Source organism: Hipposideros armiger, unplaced genomic scaffold, assembly GCF_001890085.2.
Source record: "Hipposideros armiger isolate ML-2016 unplaced genomic scaffold, ASM189008v1 scaffold_1195, whole genome shotgun sequence".
Taxonomy (NCBI): domain Eukaryota; kingdom Metazoa; phylum Chordata; class Mammalia; order Chiroptera; family Hipposideridae; genus Hipposideros; species Hipposideros armiger.
This window is the reverse complement of record NW_017732545.1, coordinates 157,362-173,515: the sequence shown is the minus strand read 5'-3', so window position 1 is coordinate 173,515 and position 16,154 is coordinate 157,362. Positions and strand designations below refer to the sequence as shown.

Genomic DNA, 16,154 nt, shown 5'->3' with positions numbered 1-16,154 from the left:
CTGAAGAACAAAAGGACAGCAATTTGTTCCTTTTCCCAGATTCCCCAATGCTGTTCTCCTCCCCCAATTCCCCAATAAAATCTTTAAAAAAAAAAAGGAGTTAGCTTAAGAGCACGAGCTCTGAGCAACAGGGCCGCTGGTTCGATTCACACATGGGCCACACGCTGCACCCGAGCTGAGCTGCCAACAGATGGCAGGATGACTCAGCTGGTGAGAGTGCATGCTCCTAACAACAAGACTGCCTGTTCGATGGTGGGCTACTCCTGCCCGCAACTAAGACTGAACTCGACACCTTGAGTTGCCACCCGGATGGCTATGGATAGAGTATGCGCTCTTAACAAGGCTGCTGGTTCATCTCCCTCATGGGATGGAGGCTTTGCCCACCCGCAACTAAGACTGAACTTGGCACCTTGAGCTGAGCTGCTTCCCGGATGGCTCAGTGGATAGAGCATGCTCTCTTAACAAGGCTGCTGGTTCGATTCCCACATGGGATGGTGGCTACACCCACCCACAACTAAGATTGAACACAGCACTTTGAGCTTACAGGCCACCAGCTGCTGATAGGCAGCCAGATGGCGACTGGCGCCCTCCACAACAAAGATTGAAGAACAACAACTTGGCTGGTCCCCCTCCCCAATTCCCCAACACTGTTCCCCTCCCTCAATTTCCCAATTAAAAAAAAAAAAAAGAAGATATAAAGCAATAGGTTTCTTGTCCATTGACTGACTATAAAGTTATGGGAATAACAAACATGGGTAACCAGATTCATTCATTCAACAAATGTCTGCCAAGTGCCTGCCATGCACTAGGCATCTTCTAGGCTTGGAGTTATAACAGGGAACCAGGTAGAATCTTCATATTTACAGATCTTATATACATTCTAGTGGTTAAAACAGATTAGATTTAAGCTTGCCTGTAAACTGGGATATTTTCTGATATTAAAGTGGGCTCAGGGATGGCCTTTTATATTATAGTTGTATGCATAATCTTATAATTTATAGTTTATTTATAATTACTGTATTTAATCAAAGGGTAAATTGGGCCATTAATTTAGATTAAACATAGGGTCCTTGACATAAATATCATACGAGGAGTCTCTGGGGATGAGAGAAGATAAAGTGCAGGGTAACAAGCCTTTAGGAAAAAAAAACATTTTGTAAAGAATTCATCCGTGCATTAACTTAGCAAATTACTGATTTGTAAGACATACATACACTACAAAGGAAAGTGTGGAAGTTATGAGAATAGGCTAGCTTGTCTGGAGCTTAGGCTCGAATGTCGGATCTGGACTTAGATCCTGTCTCTGGCACTAATAGACGTGTTACTTTCCACAAGGCAGTTTATCACACTGAGCCTTCGTTTTCTCATCTGTAAAATACAGATAAAGGTTCTCTTGAGCATAAGTGACACATGTAAATAGGCCCTCAGTAAGTAGTAGGTGCTGTTATTTCTGGATTTTTTTTTTTTTTAAGATTTTATTGGGGAATTGGGAAGGGGAACAGACAAGTTGTTCTTTAATCTTTGTTGTGAGGGTGCCAGTCGCCATCTGGCTGCCTGTCAGCAGCTGGTGGCCTCTAAGCTCAAGGTGCCGTGTTCAATCTTAGTTGCAGGTGGGAGTAGCCACCATTCCATGCGGGAGTCGAACCAGCAGCCTTGTTGTTAAGAGCACATGCTCTATCCACTGAGCCATCCAGGCGGCAGCTCAGCTCAAGGTGCCAAGTTCAGTCTTAGTTGCGGGTGGGTGTAGCCCACCATCGAACAAGCAATCTTGTTGTTACACCAGCTGAGCCATCCTGCCATCTGTTGGCAGCTCAGCGACAGCTCATCTTGGGTGCAGTGTCACTGGCCCATGTGGGAATTGAACTGGCGGCCCTGTTGCTCAGAGTTTGCGCTCTTAACCAACTGAGCCACTCGGCCGACCCTGGATTTTTCTTATTGGCCAAGTGCAAGAGCTAATAAAAGCTGTTATCCTTATAGGCTTTAAAGTAGGGTTTTTGTTCCTGTAAATAATTTTGAATTCCAAAGAATTTGGTCCCATAAACTTAGAAATTGAGTAGATGCTAATCTGATTCGTACCTTATCTTATTCATAACATGTCTTTTGGGTGAGGTTATGAAAAACATGATTTGTTTTAATATCTCATCCTTATACCCCAGCATCATTGATGACATTGATCCATTTTCCTTCCCTTCCTTAAGAAGTTTATGAAATTATAGTAACGATTATAGTATTAGGTCTAGCAAATGGGAGAACTGTTAATAATTACAATAGCTATCATTTACTGAGCACTTACGTGCTCTCGACATATGTCCTTTCATTTATTTCTTACCATGACCCTGTAAGGGATATGATAGAGTCTTGTTTTACAGTTTGAAGAAATTGAGGCAGGGAGAAGGAGAGTAACTGCTCGTGACTGGTAAAGCGGCAGAGCTAGTATTAGATGCTTTGTCTGATTCCAGAACATGTGTTCTTAACCACTGCACATACTTCTGCCTCTCAGGAATTCACCTGATTTAGTCAAATTGGTTACCTTCTGCTAACCCTGACAACTCAGTGGTAGGGGAAAATAATTGTACTTGTTGCTGCTTTCCTCTAAGTCCATAAAGTTGTGAAAATATAGAGTATTAATTACACTGTGATTATCTGGAGTATCATTAATCTGTCAGTTCTTTCAAACAACATGTGAATGGAGATGAGTATAAAACAGAATGTAACAGGCCGGCCGAGTGGCTCAATTGGTTAAGAGCTCGCTCAAGAGTGCGAGCTCTGAGCAACAGGGTAGCCAGTTCGATTTCCACATGGGCCCGAGCTGAGTTGCCACTGAGCTGCCAACAGGTGGCAGGATGGCGCAGCTAAATAAATAAATACATAAATAAAACAATGTACCAACAGATAAAAGGCAAACTGAGATGCTGATTTTAATCTCGTGGTACTGTATGATGGACTTATGCGTAACCCGTGTGGGGAAATACAGAAACCGAGTCATGCTCTTTGTCGCTAGTAGATTTCACTAGAAACCCAGAAGGTGGTTTTTGAGTTTGAAGAACTGAGAATAGTGACACCAAGTGAAGAAGACATTAGAGTAAGAAATATGGGAAGGTCCAAAAGCATAGTAGTAATAAAGCTAAAAAAATACATGCTAACCTCATAAAATAACATGCTAATCTCAGGTGATATGAGAGAAAAGTTTTATTTTTACTGTCTGTTGATTACTTATGCACACACACACACACAAAAGCTAATTATAACCTGCAATTGCGGTGAAGTTCATTTTGATATAATATTTCCTTTTTTTTTTAAATGGTTAGCTTTTGAATAAAGGTATAAATCTCCTGGTGAGCCACTCTCTGCTCATACTCATTAAACCAAATGGCATATGTGCTGCAGCAGCTGTGGTGTCCTGTTCATTTCTCTACCATTTGCCCCATCACATAATGAAGTGTCAGTGTATATGCTCCTTTTAGGCTGAGACCGTGTCTCACTCCTCTTCATCCCCCCCAGTGACCACTGAGCCCAGTTCATGGTGTGTAATGATTGTTCGGTAAATGTTGAACGGAACAGTTAATGATTGCTCTCACAAGTATGGTCCTTTTTCTTTAGGATGTGGAGGCTCAGCAGGTTAGTGAAGCAGAATCAGCGAGAGAACAGTTACAAGACCTACAAGACCAACTAGCTGGACACAGAGCATCTAAACAAGAACTAGAGGCGGAACTGGACCGACAGAAGCAGGTAAGGGCTTTAAGATCAATGATCACCCAGGAAGACTGTCGCTAGCAGCTTGCTGACCTCCTGGGATGGGCTCAGAGAGTTAGTGGTAAGCAGGACCCAACCTTACCTTACTACCTTACTACCTTACTACTCTCCCAACTCATCAATTGCTTGTTTGTTTTAACAGATGAAAAATGGATGCACACAGTGGTTATGGGACTTAACCTAATATCACACAAGTAATTAAAGAATAGACCAGAACCCAGGTTGCCTGTCCCAGAGCTCTTTCTACTGCCCTATCTGTTTTGTTTTATCTCCTTGTCAGTGTGTATATTATATTGGGTTGTTGGAAAAGTCATGACATGTTTTTTCTGTTTTTCGTTGCAAAAATGCATCATGACTTTTCTGACAACCCAATAGAAAACTTAAAAACATCAGTTGATTTTCATATTTTATTACACTTGTACTTTCTAGGAACAACAGTAAATGTTCATAGAAATACAAATATTGGGTCGTCGGGAAAGTCATGACGTTTTTTTCTATATTTTTCAATGCAAAAATGCGTCATGACTTTCCCAACGACCCAATACATTACTGCTCTTTCTGTTTGAGAACAAGTGCTTATATAGACCATGCTGACAAATTATGTGTAAGATTATATTTCATTGTTCAATTGGCAGTTGTCTGCTCCCCAAGCCGAATTCTTCACATACTTATATAATAGGTTCAGAGTTAACACAGTTAAACATGCTTACAGCCACATTTTCAGAATACAATTCTATAGCTAATATTAGTAACACCTATAATTCACTGTGTAATGACATTGTTATAGGCACTTAGTTTACATTCTCTTATTTCATTCTCACAATAGAATCATTGTTCTCTTCATTTTACAGAAGAGAACGCTATTCCAGCTTTGCATATTTCGATTCTTTCAGGATTTTTTTTTCCATTGGGATTATCATTTCTGAAACTGGTTCTATTCTTGAGAAATGTGTGTCTTTATTATAAAAGTAGCACTGAAATCTGTTTCCTGGGTAGGAAGAGAAAAACCCAGAGTAGCAGCCTGCTGGGTACATCATAGGCAGTCTTAATTTAATTATAAGATTAACTGTCCTTGCAGAAATTGCATTTTAATTTATTAAAGGGGCTATTATATATTAAAAGGCAAAAATTTGATGTTCTTGATGGTTAGTGAGATAATTTTCATTTTATTATGGCAGATGGTTTTAACCACATTCACTTCCATTGCCCTTTGTTAAAATGGGGGAGTTAAGTAGAGGAAAATGGGGCTGACTATAGCTGTAGACTATTTATTTAGTAATCAGATGTTCTAGATGTAAAGTACTTAATCTTGGGATAAAATGTCCTGTAGTACTCCTTAATCAATTTAAATAATTTCAGCCTTAAATTTTGTGCTAGTCTAGAGCTTAAGAAATGAGGCATACCTTGTGTACATTATGATTCTCCTACCCTAATTAGCCTTCCTCATGTTCTCTTTTCCTCACTTATCTCAATTTTTAATCTGTGAAATGAACAGGTTGAACTGAATGTCTAAAGTACTCTAGCAGTTTAATTCCATATCACATTTACATCTTCATAGAACTCCCTTTGTCAGCAGAGTTAAGCATGATGCTTTTTAAAAATTGACATATAATTGACATACAATATCCTATTAGTTTTAGGTGTACATCATAGTGATTTGATGTTTATATACATTATGAAATGATCCCCATGTTATGTCTAGTTACCAGCTGTCACCATACAAAATTATTATGATATTATTGACTATATCCCAGTGCTGCATAATGCTTTTGAAGGCGCTTAGCTAATTACTCTTTCTTCCCTGGGATGTACTTTGCTCTTAAATTCTGACATCACTCCGACTGATTATATCCATTGTACAAACTAGAGTTGCATTGGGGCAGTCGTTAGTGAATCCGGGAGTACTTCTTTTCTCTCTCACTCTCTTATATTGCTGTGGGAATGCGAAATTGTACAGGTATTTTGAAAACAATTCAGAAAACAATTTGTAGGAAGTGTATGCCTTCCTTTAAGTTAAGCATACACTTCTTATATGATCTAGCAGTTCTATTCCTGCATATTTACCCAAGAGAAATGAAAGCATATGACCACATAAAGACCTGTGCTTGGATGTTCATGTACAAATTGATACATCATGCCGAAGTATTAACTTTTCATCAGATCCATCAAGTCTGTGCATTTATTCATTCAGTGTTTACTAGCACATATTGATTGAGTGCCTACCATGTGTCAGGCACTGTTTTAGGTGCTGGGGATGGAACAGGGAACGCTCTTTTACCTTTGTGTTGTGCTTCACTTTGTAGGAATTCCGCTACATGGAAGAAGATCTGTATCGAACAAAGAACACATTGCAAAGCAGAATTAAAGACCGAGAAGAAGAAATTCAAAAACTTAGGAATCAGGTATGCAGCAGCATTCACAGCTTGGGAAAAGATACCATTATAAAGCTGCAGTTTTTAAAAAGACCTTTCCCCCTATTTTCATTTGAGTTGTGTTGCAGCAGTGAGATGTTACTTTCAACCTAATAGGGAATTTTCATCTCATGCTATTTGAGTCTGCATTTGCTGTTTTCTGTGGCTTTTTTTTTTAATTATTTTTTATTATGAAATACACATTTTTTAGAATTAGTTTCAGCTGTACAACACAGTGTATACTTTTTACCCCTCGAAGTGACAACCCCCCTCCCCCAATCCGCCGCCCCATTTCCCCCCAATATCATACATATCTATTACAAATCCCTTGACTCCACTCCCACACTATACTCCACGTCCCATGACCATATATATATATATATATATATATATACACATATACACATATATATATATATATATACACACATATTCTGTGGCTTCTTATAGAAGCATCTTGTCGTCAGTCACTTGAGAAGATGTGAATTACCCCAACATTTTGTACCTTGTAACTACAATGGTGGTTGTGCTGATTGCCAGTTTCATAACTGTGGTTTCTCTTTAATCTTCAGTCTTCGTTGTGGAGGGCGCCAGTCACCACCTAGCTGCCCATCAGCAGCTCGTGACCTCTAAGCTCAGGGTGCTGTGTTCAGTCTTAGTTGTGGGTGGGCATAGCCACCATCCCATGCAGGAGTCAAACCAGCAGCCTTGTTAAGAGAGCATGTTCTATTCACTGAGCCATGTGGGCGGCAGCTCAGCTCAAGGTGCCGAGTTCAATCTTAGTTGCGGGCGGGCGTAGCCCACCATCAAACAGGCAACCTTGTTTTTAGGAGCACGTGCTCTCACCGGCTGAGCCATCCTGCCACCTGTTGGCAGCTCAGCAATAGCTCAGCTTGGGCGCAGAATCACTGGGATCCATGTGGGAATCAAACCGGCGGCCCTATTGCTCAGAGCTCGTGCTTGTAGGCCAGCTCTTAATCAACTGAGCCACTCAGCCAGCCCCAAGCATTCCTTTTTAATAGTTAGTAAACCTTAGCCTATACTCAGTATAATTCCATTTGACAGTTACTTGTTGTGGACCTAGCCCTGCACTTAATTTGTGGGAGTGCTGTAAGGGATTCCGGAGGAAGGAAGCTAATTTTTATCAAGTGCCAGCATGTGGCAGATACTGTGTTAGACCTTTTATATATTACTTCATTTAGGCATCACATGCTGTGAACAGGGAAACTGAGGCTCAGACTTATAGCTTGCCCCAGGTTGTAGCTAGGAAATGGCAGAGCGGGGGTTTTAAACGTAAGTCAATGTAGTAGCCTGTTTTCAAAATCATATTGATGTAGACAATATTTGCCTCGACAGAGCTGACTTGCAGTTTCATTGTGAAGGCAAAACTGACACCCATTAAGCAATGTTACCAGAATGAGTAATAGATGCCAAGACAATCCGTGGGGTCTAAAAGAAGGCTGAGGGCCGGCCAAGTGGCTCAGTTGGTTAAGAGCGCAAGTTCTCAGCAATAGTGTTGCCGGTTCAATTCCCACATGGGCCAGTGAGCTGCGCCCGAGCTGAGCTGCCAGCAGGTGGCAGGATGGCTCAGCTGGTGAGAGCACGTGCACTCTTACCAACAAGGTTGCTGGTTCGACTCCCCCATGGGATGGTGGCTACGCCCACCCACAACTAAGATTGAACACAGCACCTTGAGCTGAGTGGCTGCAAGCTGCCGACAGGCAGCCTGATGGCAACTGGACTTGGAGCTGAGCTAGCTGCACCCTCCACAACTAAGATCGAAGGACAACAACTTGGCTGTTTCCCTTCCCCAATTCCCCAACACTCTTCCCCTTCCCCAATTCCCCATTTAAAAAAAATAAAAAATAAAAAAATAATAAAAGAAGGCTGAGGTAAGCTCAGGCTAGAGTAGCTGGAAAGGGCTTCAAGAGAGAGGCTTTGAAGGCAAGTAGAGTCCAGATAAGCGAAGGGGACTGAGATTTCCAAACAGGGAATATGTGGACAGCAGAGCAGAGACGGAATGGGAGCCGGGGAGATGGAGATCGAGCAGAACAAATAGAAGATGAAATGAAGGCAGTTACTAAGAACCCACTGTCAGCCAGATGCTACTGGGAAAATTCTCGTTTACTATCCCTAACTACCATGTGCAACAGGCACTGTTATCCTTACTTACCCCATGAGGAAACAGGTTGAGAGGCGGAGCAATTGTCCAAAGTCAGAGAGCTAGGGAATTACACAGCAGAGGTGAAAACCTCCAACAATGGCCTCTGCCCTGCACCACAACTGTTGCGTTATGGAGGGTTTTGAGTCCAGGTCCAAAAGTTTGAACTGGGTCCCGAGGATCAGTGCTTTCAAATATTTTTGACCATGATGTTATAGTAAGAAATAAAGTTGACATCATATCTCAGTACTCACACACTGACAAAACTAAAACAAGTTTCACAAAATAATACTCTCACATACCGTGTGCTGTGCACTCTGATACGTCCCATTCTATTCTATTCTATTCTATTCTATTCTATTCTATTCTATTCTAATTTTTAAAGTGTGGATTGTGACCCACCAGGTTGATGCCATGACCCACTAATATATTTTAAAAATCGCTTCGACAGGCAAAGAATCATTATAGTTTTGAGAAGTCAGTCAGGGCCACGGTTTGCCTGTGGGAATGTAGTAGTGTGGCTTCATGTTGTATGACTTTGGTTTTATGTAATAATTTTCTGGACACTTTGCCTTTCAGCTTACCAATAAAACCTTAAGCAACAGTAGCCAGTCCGAGCTGGAAAGCCGGCTCCATCAGCTGACAGAGACTCTCATCCAGAAGCAGACCATGCTGGAGAGCCTCAGCACGGAGAAGAACTCACTGGTCTTCCAGCTGGAGCGCCTCGAGCAGCAGGTGAAATCCGCCACTGGAAGTGCTAGTAATGGATCCTCCATTAATATGTCTGGAGTTGACAGTGGCGAAGGTAAAAAAGAATGTCAAAAGAACACTTTGTTGCCTAATTTCCAACCTTGCTAATTCAAACACGATTTTGAGATGTTAAATCAGTGTTAGTTGAAAAGAAGTTTCATCTAGGAAAGCACCTGCTTTTCTCCTGATGTGAGGCCTGAGCCATGTGCTGTTTGATGTGGTCTTTAGTGGATTGGCCTATGGACTGATCAGGACCCTCACTAGTGTGGGACGTGGAGGAAAGAAGCCCAAGGACCGCTAGTCCTGTTGAAATATGAGGACACTCAGTAGAGAGAGACTTTCCGGAATCTTAAAGCAAGACTTGCTTTAATAATCTTTCAACCCATAATTATGCATATTAAAGCTAATAATAGTCACATAAGTGTATCCATGCTCCATAATTTTAATAGAAAAATCTATAGATTCCCAAAAGAAATAATCAGAAAGAACGTTAAAGATTTCAAGTATAAGCTTCAATAGATTTAATCTTAGAAAGTCCTTTTAGAAGACTCTTTTGCTATATATGTTTGTAGTACCTGTTTTATTGATTTTTAATTTTTTCATGTAGATAGATTTTCATAATGTATTTTATACAATAATTTATATATTGCTTCATAGAAATCCATCATTGGAAATACCATAATTTGTTTAATCAGTTCCTTATGGTTGGGGATTTGGATTGTTGCCAATTTTGTCACTAATATAAAGCAGTTCTGAGGAAAATATCCTCTGTACATGTGTTTTATTTTCTTAGGATAAATGATTAGAAATGGAATTTCTGGGTCAATAGGAATACACAGGATAAATGATTAGAAATGGAATTTCTGGGTCAATAGGAATACACATTTGAAGGCTTTGATTTTTGTTGCTGAAATCAGCAAATAATTATTAAGTGCCTATTTAGTACCAGGTATTGTTCTAGGCATTAGAGATACAGTGGTCAACAAAAGAGACCAAAATCTCTGCCTGTGGATCTTACATTCTGGTATTGTGGGGGGAGGAATATAGGTGGAGGAGACTGGCAATAAATGAATTATGTGAGATGGTGATGTGTGCTGCAGAGGAAAATTCAGCAGGGAAGTGAGACACAGGGTGCTAAGTGTAGAGTAGGGATTGTAATTTAGGGTGGTCAAAGAAGACCTCATTGAAAAGGTGGCACTTTATTAAAGTCCCAAAGGAGATAAGGTAGCAGACTATGAGAAGATCTCTAGGGAGAATATTCCAGGCAGAGAGAAGCACAGGAGCAAAGGCCCTGAGGCAGGAGTATTGCTGGCATGTTGCAGGAACAGCAAGGAGAGCAGTGCTACTGTGGTAGACCAAGTGATGGGGAGAGTAGAGAAAGGTGAATTCAGAGAATTTGGAGAAGACTGGTTAGGCCTGTATGACTTTTCCTCTGAATGAAGGAGGAGCCATTGAAGGGTCTCAAGAGTGGTGCCTGATGTGACCAGCATTTTAACAAGACCCCTCTGGCTGCTGTGTCCAGAGAGACTGGAGGCAGGGGGCCAGGGAAGAGCCATTGTATTAACCCTGTGAGAGGTGTTGGTGGTTCAGACCAGAGCCAGGGTTGGGGAGGGGAGGTTGTTTTAAAGGTGAGCTGTCAGCATTGGTTGGCAGATTGGGGGTGGAGTTTGACAGAAAGGAGTCAGGTTTCTGGCCTGAGCACATGGAAGGATAGAGTTGCCATGTATCAAAATGGAGGAAACTGAGGGAGTAGGTTGGTAGCAGGGGCAGGAAATCAGGGTCATGGGTTGGGGCATGCTAAGTCTGAGATGCCTGTTAGACATCCAGGGGGACGTGAAACAGCTGATTGGACAGGCCTGGAGTTGGGCGTGCTCTGGGCCAGAGATGCAAGTATGGGAGTCAGCAGCTTTGTGGGAAGGGTGTCTGGCCTCACTGTCACCAGCACAGGAACCAAGTGCCCATTAATATTGACTACTGACAACACTTGGTGTTTGTAAACTTGAATTTTGGCTAAGTCATGGGGAGATAATTTTTGAGTTTTTGGGGGTTTTTTTGTTTTGTTTTTTAAAGATTTTTATTGGTGAATTGGGGGATGGGAACAGTGCTGGGGAATTGGGGGAAGGGGGACAGACAAGTTGCTGTCATTTTGTTCTTCAGTCTAGTTGTGGAGGATGTTGCTTCACTGGCCCAAGTTGGCGCCATCATTGCGCTCTTCCCGGGTGAGGCAGATCAGTCGCCGGCTTCTGGACGGCCGCTCACTGCGGCTGCTGGCCGCTCACGCTGGCTGCTGGCTACACACGGTAGCCCATGGCAACCCACTGCCACAGGGACTGCAGCCCACGCTGTCGCCGGCGACTCACAGCAGCCCACCTCCAGGTTGAGCCGTTGTTCAGCATCTTAGCTGTAGGAGGGCAGTGTCACTGGCCCTCATATGTGGGATCCGAACCGGGGCCCTCTGGCATCCCAAGCAAGTTCTTAACCATCGCGCCACTCGGCCGGCCCAATAATTTTTGAGTTTTAACGTTTTGATTTTTTTGGCAACTCAGCTAGGGCCGGGCATCGAACCGCTGTTGTTCAGAGCTCGCACTCCTGAGCGAGCTCTTAACCAACTGAGCCACTTGGCCGGCCCTTGATTTTTTTGGATCTGGAAGTTTAAACATTTTATATAACCAAATTTATCTTTTTTTTTCTCTCTTTTCTTTATGGTTTTATCTTATTTGGGTGTAATGCTTAGAAAGTTGGCCTTGAGAATTTTTTCCATATGTACTATATAATGCATATTCAACTATAATTTTGTTAGAAAGTTTGTTTCGGTGTCTGTGCGTTAATTCACTTTCTTGTTTAAACAGGCACACGTATGCGAAACGTCCCTGTTCTTTTTAATGACACAGAAACTAATCTGGCAGGAATGTATGGAAAAGTCCGCAAAGCTGCTAGTTCAATTGACCAATTTAGGTAAGCCACGCCAGTGACAATGAGGATAGACCAGCCACTGTTCTTAAACCTTTTCCAGTGGCCTCAGTCATCCTGAGGCCCACCAGGCAGAGCTGATTTCACCTCACTCCGTTCATGATATTTCAGTGTCATGCACTTTCTTTAAGAGGTCTGCCAGTGCCTTTGTTTTATTGAAGATGATTAACCCTGACCATTTCTCTTCTTTCTTTTTAGAACTCTTGTTTTAAAAACTCAAGAGAAAGTCTATCTCATGTAAATGCATCCATTTGAATGTTTTATCTCATTACTTTATCATGTGATTAGAAGATGCTACTGTATATAAGTGAACAGTACTCATTATATATATGGTTTATATATACTACATAAACATAATTTATATATGTTACGTATATTCATAAACTTTTTATACTAGCAGACATCTATCTTATAAAGAAAATATTTTAATAGTTTATATATAGCCTTGATAAAGTTCATGTCTAAATAACCTACTAAACTCTTCCACCTTTTAGTGATTATAATTAAACACAGTTTTAAGGAATTATTGCATAATAGAGCAATCTTTTCTTACCTTTTGTGTCAGAATACAACAATGGTGTTAAAAATACAGAGTATGATTTACTAAGACTCCTGGGCCATGGCCTAGGTTGTCACCATAATCATTATCTCCAAATGACTATGCACAGCTACAAGGTGTGATCAAAAAATGCGGTAAAAAAAAATGTATTACAGTAAAAGACACGTTGCTATTCATCCCCCTCACAATACTCCCCCTCGCTTTGAACACACTTATCCCATCATTCTTGCCACTTTCTGAAGCGGTTCTGGAAGTCCCCTTTCGTGAGTGTCTTTACTTCATCCTCTATCATGACAATGCTCCGTGTCACACATCACTTCTGGTACGGCAATTTCTGTAAAATAAAAACATTACGGTGTGTCTTCATCCACCTTATTCACCGGATCTGTCACCGTGGGACTTCTGGCTCTTCCCCAAAGTCAAAATGACCATGAAAGGTAAACGTTTTGAATCAATTCAAGACATCAAGGCAGCCACGACAGCGCAACTAAAGACACTCACAAAGAGGGCTTCCAGAACTGCTTCAGAAAGTGGCAAGAACGATGGGATAAGTGTGTTCGAAGCAAGGGGGAGTATTTTGAGGGGGATTAATGGCAACGTGTCTTTTACTATAATAAATTTTTTTTTAATTTAAACATTCACTGTAGTTTTTGATCACACCTCATATTTCAACTATTCATGTATTCAACATACGTAATTTTTAGAGAACCTACATACAAGGCACTGTGCTAGTGGCAATGAGAGAAGCAGAAAGACAGAAGAAATTGCTTGTACAGTATCGATCTACATAGAGAAACATTGTTGCAAAGAGGCGCAAGTAATAAGGTCTGGACATCATATTGCTTCCTTCCCACACTTACTTCATTTGTTTAAGTGCTTACTTATATTTATGTAGTTCTGTGCCTTTTTAGAAGCATGTGTCCATGCAAAAGCTTCCAGATAGATTAGCAGTTTGCCTGTTAATCCCAACCATTTTTTTTCCTATTCATGTGTGTACAGTTGTCTTATCTTTTGTAATTTCTTTGGTTCCTAAAAGAAAAATGACTCAGAGAGGGACCAAGTTTGCCTCCTACAGTTGTAGCTGAAGAAATAAGAGAAATAGCTTATGCTAAAGTTTTAACAGCCAAGCCTCGCATAATAATAAAAAGTATTTGTTTACTACTATGACATTGCCATACAGTTATTTCAAGTAATCATTTGACAATCTACTGTTAAAAAAAAATCTTATTTTATGGTGGCAACATAAATAGTTTAAACGAGTAAAGTGTTAAAAAGCGTGATCAGATATTAAGCAGCAGCTCTGTTTTGAGCGTAACTCTCTTCTCTTTTCCTCCCCACCCCCACAGTATCCGTCTGGGAATTTTTCTCCGAAGATACCCAATAGCACGAGTTTTTGTAATTATATATATGGTAAGTAAACTTATTTGAAAAACCAATGCTGCACTTGATTTTTAACTAGTTCTTTTCAGCTGTTGGTCTTTTTGACTGAAAATTTAGCAATCAATTTTGAAAGAATAGAACTCATTTTTGGTAATTAAGATTTTTTTTTCCCTTAAAATATGCAAGTGAAGTTGACAGTTTATTACGTCTAAAATAAATTACTCAAAGGCTTTTCCTATAATAAAATTAACTTTAGTGCGGTTTAATAGTTAATCTCCATTTCTAAGCCCCTCTAATGATAAAAATTCAATATAAAACAGTTGATTTTTATCTTGATGTAAAGTTGCTTTAATTGTTTTCATGTGCTTTGCTTTATTTTCTAAATGGAACTCAAGGTTGATTTATTTTGTTTCAGATTTCTTAGCTCTAATATAATAGTTACCATAGTTACGGATGCCACTTCATGTGTCCTGTGAGCCTGAAAAGCTCACTAGCTGTTCTGAATGGGGAAGGTTAAAAGTAGTTGAGTTGAATTAAGGCAGGCGTTTTTCTTGAAAAGAAATAAAAGCTTACTTAGAAAGAAATTTCTCTGTGATCCACTAGAGGGAAGAGTTATTCCTTTAAATAAAACGTTTTTAAGAAGACGGGGATGGGGAGAATGAAAGAGAAAAAATGGAATGGCACCGGAAAGGATTCAGAATATTCAGGTGCTGGAGATTTGGAGAAACACGTGCACCATCTGTGGGCATGAGATGTGACGCTGCACACCACAGAATGGCAGGGCCCTGAGTGGGGGCACCTCGCACCATGGCAGCACGGCCACCAGGGAACTGGTACAAGTGCAGCCATGCAGGTCCTGTGCTGGACCCTCAACCAGCCTCTGAACTGCCGTATCATTCCTGTCAGGGGTGTCTCCCCATCCCCTTGTCACCAAAGCATAGCTAAACCCTCTTTCCAAACACCAGCCATAACTGTTCTAAAAAGCCTTTATGACCAACTTCATGTACGTCTAACAGTTTTAATCCCGCTGTCTGCATCGTAACCACGCGACTGGTTGTTTGTACGTGTGCGTAATGTGAATGCTATGAGGGCTCGGCCCCTGTTGACTGAGAAATCTGTAGGTATTGCAACTCTTTATGACCCTCCATTGATTGATTGTACATCTGTTTCCTCATTATTAATCCAGTAAACGTGTCCTGAGCCCTTACAATGTTGCAGACACAATGCCAGCCACAGGAATACAAATAAGGACCAAGAAGACATGGTTCCTGCCCTGGCTGCACTGCGAGTGGGCCGGTGGTGAAGAGTGAGTTATTGACTAATCTGTAAATTGTTTGTTCTCTCGTCAGGCTTTGCTTCACCTCTGGGTCATGATTGTTCTGTTGACTTACACACCGGAAATGCACCATGACCTACCACACGGCAAGTGAACTGAGCCCAGCCGTGTCAGTGATTGCTTGTCGTTTTCCGGACTTAGGGTCTGCGGAAGGGTCAGTTGCCTAAAACTCCTAAGGAGGGTGCACAAGGTTATTCTATCACTACAGCTCTTAACTTTTTAAATTATTACACAAATACTCTGCTGCCTAAGTCCTCCTCTAATGTCCTTTGGATGGTAAGAGTTTCTGAAACAAAGACAGTAATTTAACAAGCTCATCTCTGCTTCTTCAGAGGCTGGTGGCTCAGTGTACATATATATATACACAGAGATGTTGGGCTGGTCACCTCTGCGCAGACCATCCTGTGTGGTAGGTGACACTCATTATGGGCTATAATCAGGGAAACTAATTGTATTTAGTGATATAAATAAAATGTTTTCTTTTTTGATAATTCAGTCTGCTTTTGTATTTTCCTATATTTAACTTGGCAAATATAGATTTACTTTTTACATGTTAAAGGCCTGGTTGGTATAAATCTTTTTATAAACACATAAATAAAATTTACTGTGCATTTCTCTTTTTCAAAATGATACTTTGTCATCCCCATCAAAGAAGACCTTTCCAGGTGGGCTTTAGTGATAGAGCCACTCGTAACTCGTAACTGCCGCTGTGCCCATTGTGGCAGTTTTCCTCTCCTCCCCACCCCCACTGTGCCATCTTCCTTGGGTTCTCACTCACTGTCTTCCTCAGCCCTTTTTCCTTTGTTCCAGCTATACTTTGGTTTGGCTTAGGAC

General features: G+C 41.1%; 1 protein-coding gene across 2 annotated transcripts in view; it reads left to right on the top strand.

Moving 5' to 3' along the window:
- The window catches only part of GOLGA5 (golgin A5), a 36,797-nt gene extending 20,877 nt beyond the window's left edge, over positions 1-15,920 (top strand). Inside the window, exons 8-13 of one of the 2 annotated variants that reach the window (XM_019632923.1) lie at positions 3,601-3,729; positions 6,057-6,155; positions 8,905-9,130; positions 11,925-12,030; positions 13,951-14,014; positions 15,334-15,920. In XM_019632923.1, coding sequence (XP_019488468.1) covers positions 3,601-3,729; positions 6,057-6,155; positions 8,905-9,130; positions 11,925-12,030; positions 13,951-14,014; positions 15,334-15,414 — 705 coding nt within the window. In that variant the 3' untranslated portion in view covers positions 15,415-15,920. The remainder of the gene's footprint in view (positions 1-3,600; positions 3,730-6,056; positions 6,156-8,904; positions 9,131-11,924; positions 12,031-13,950; positions 14,015-15,333) is intronic. The other variant, XM_019632924.1, reaches the window with a different exon arrangement.
- Positions 15,921-16,154: the final 234 nt, after the last annotated feature.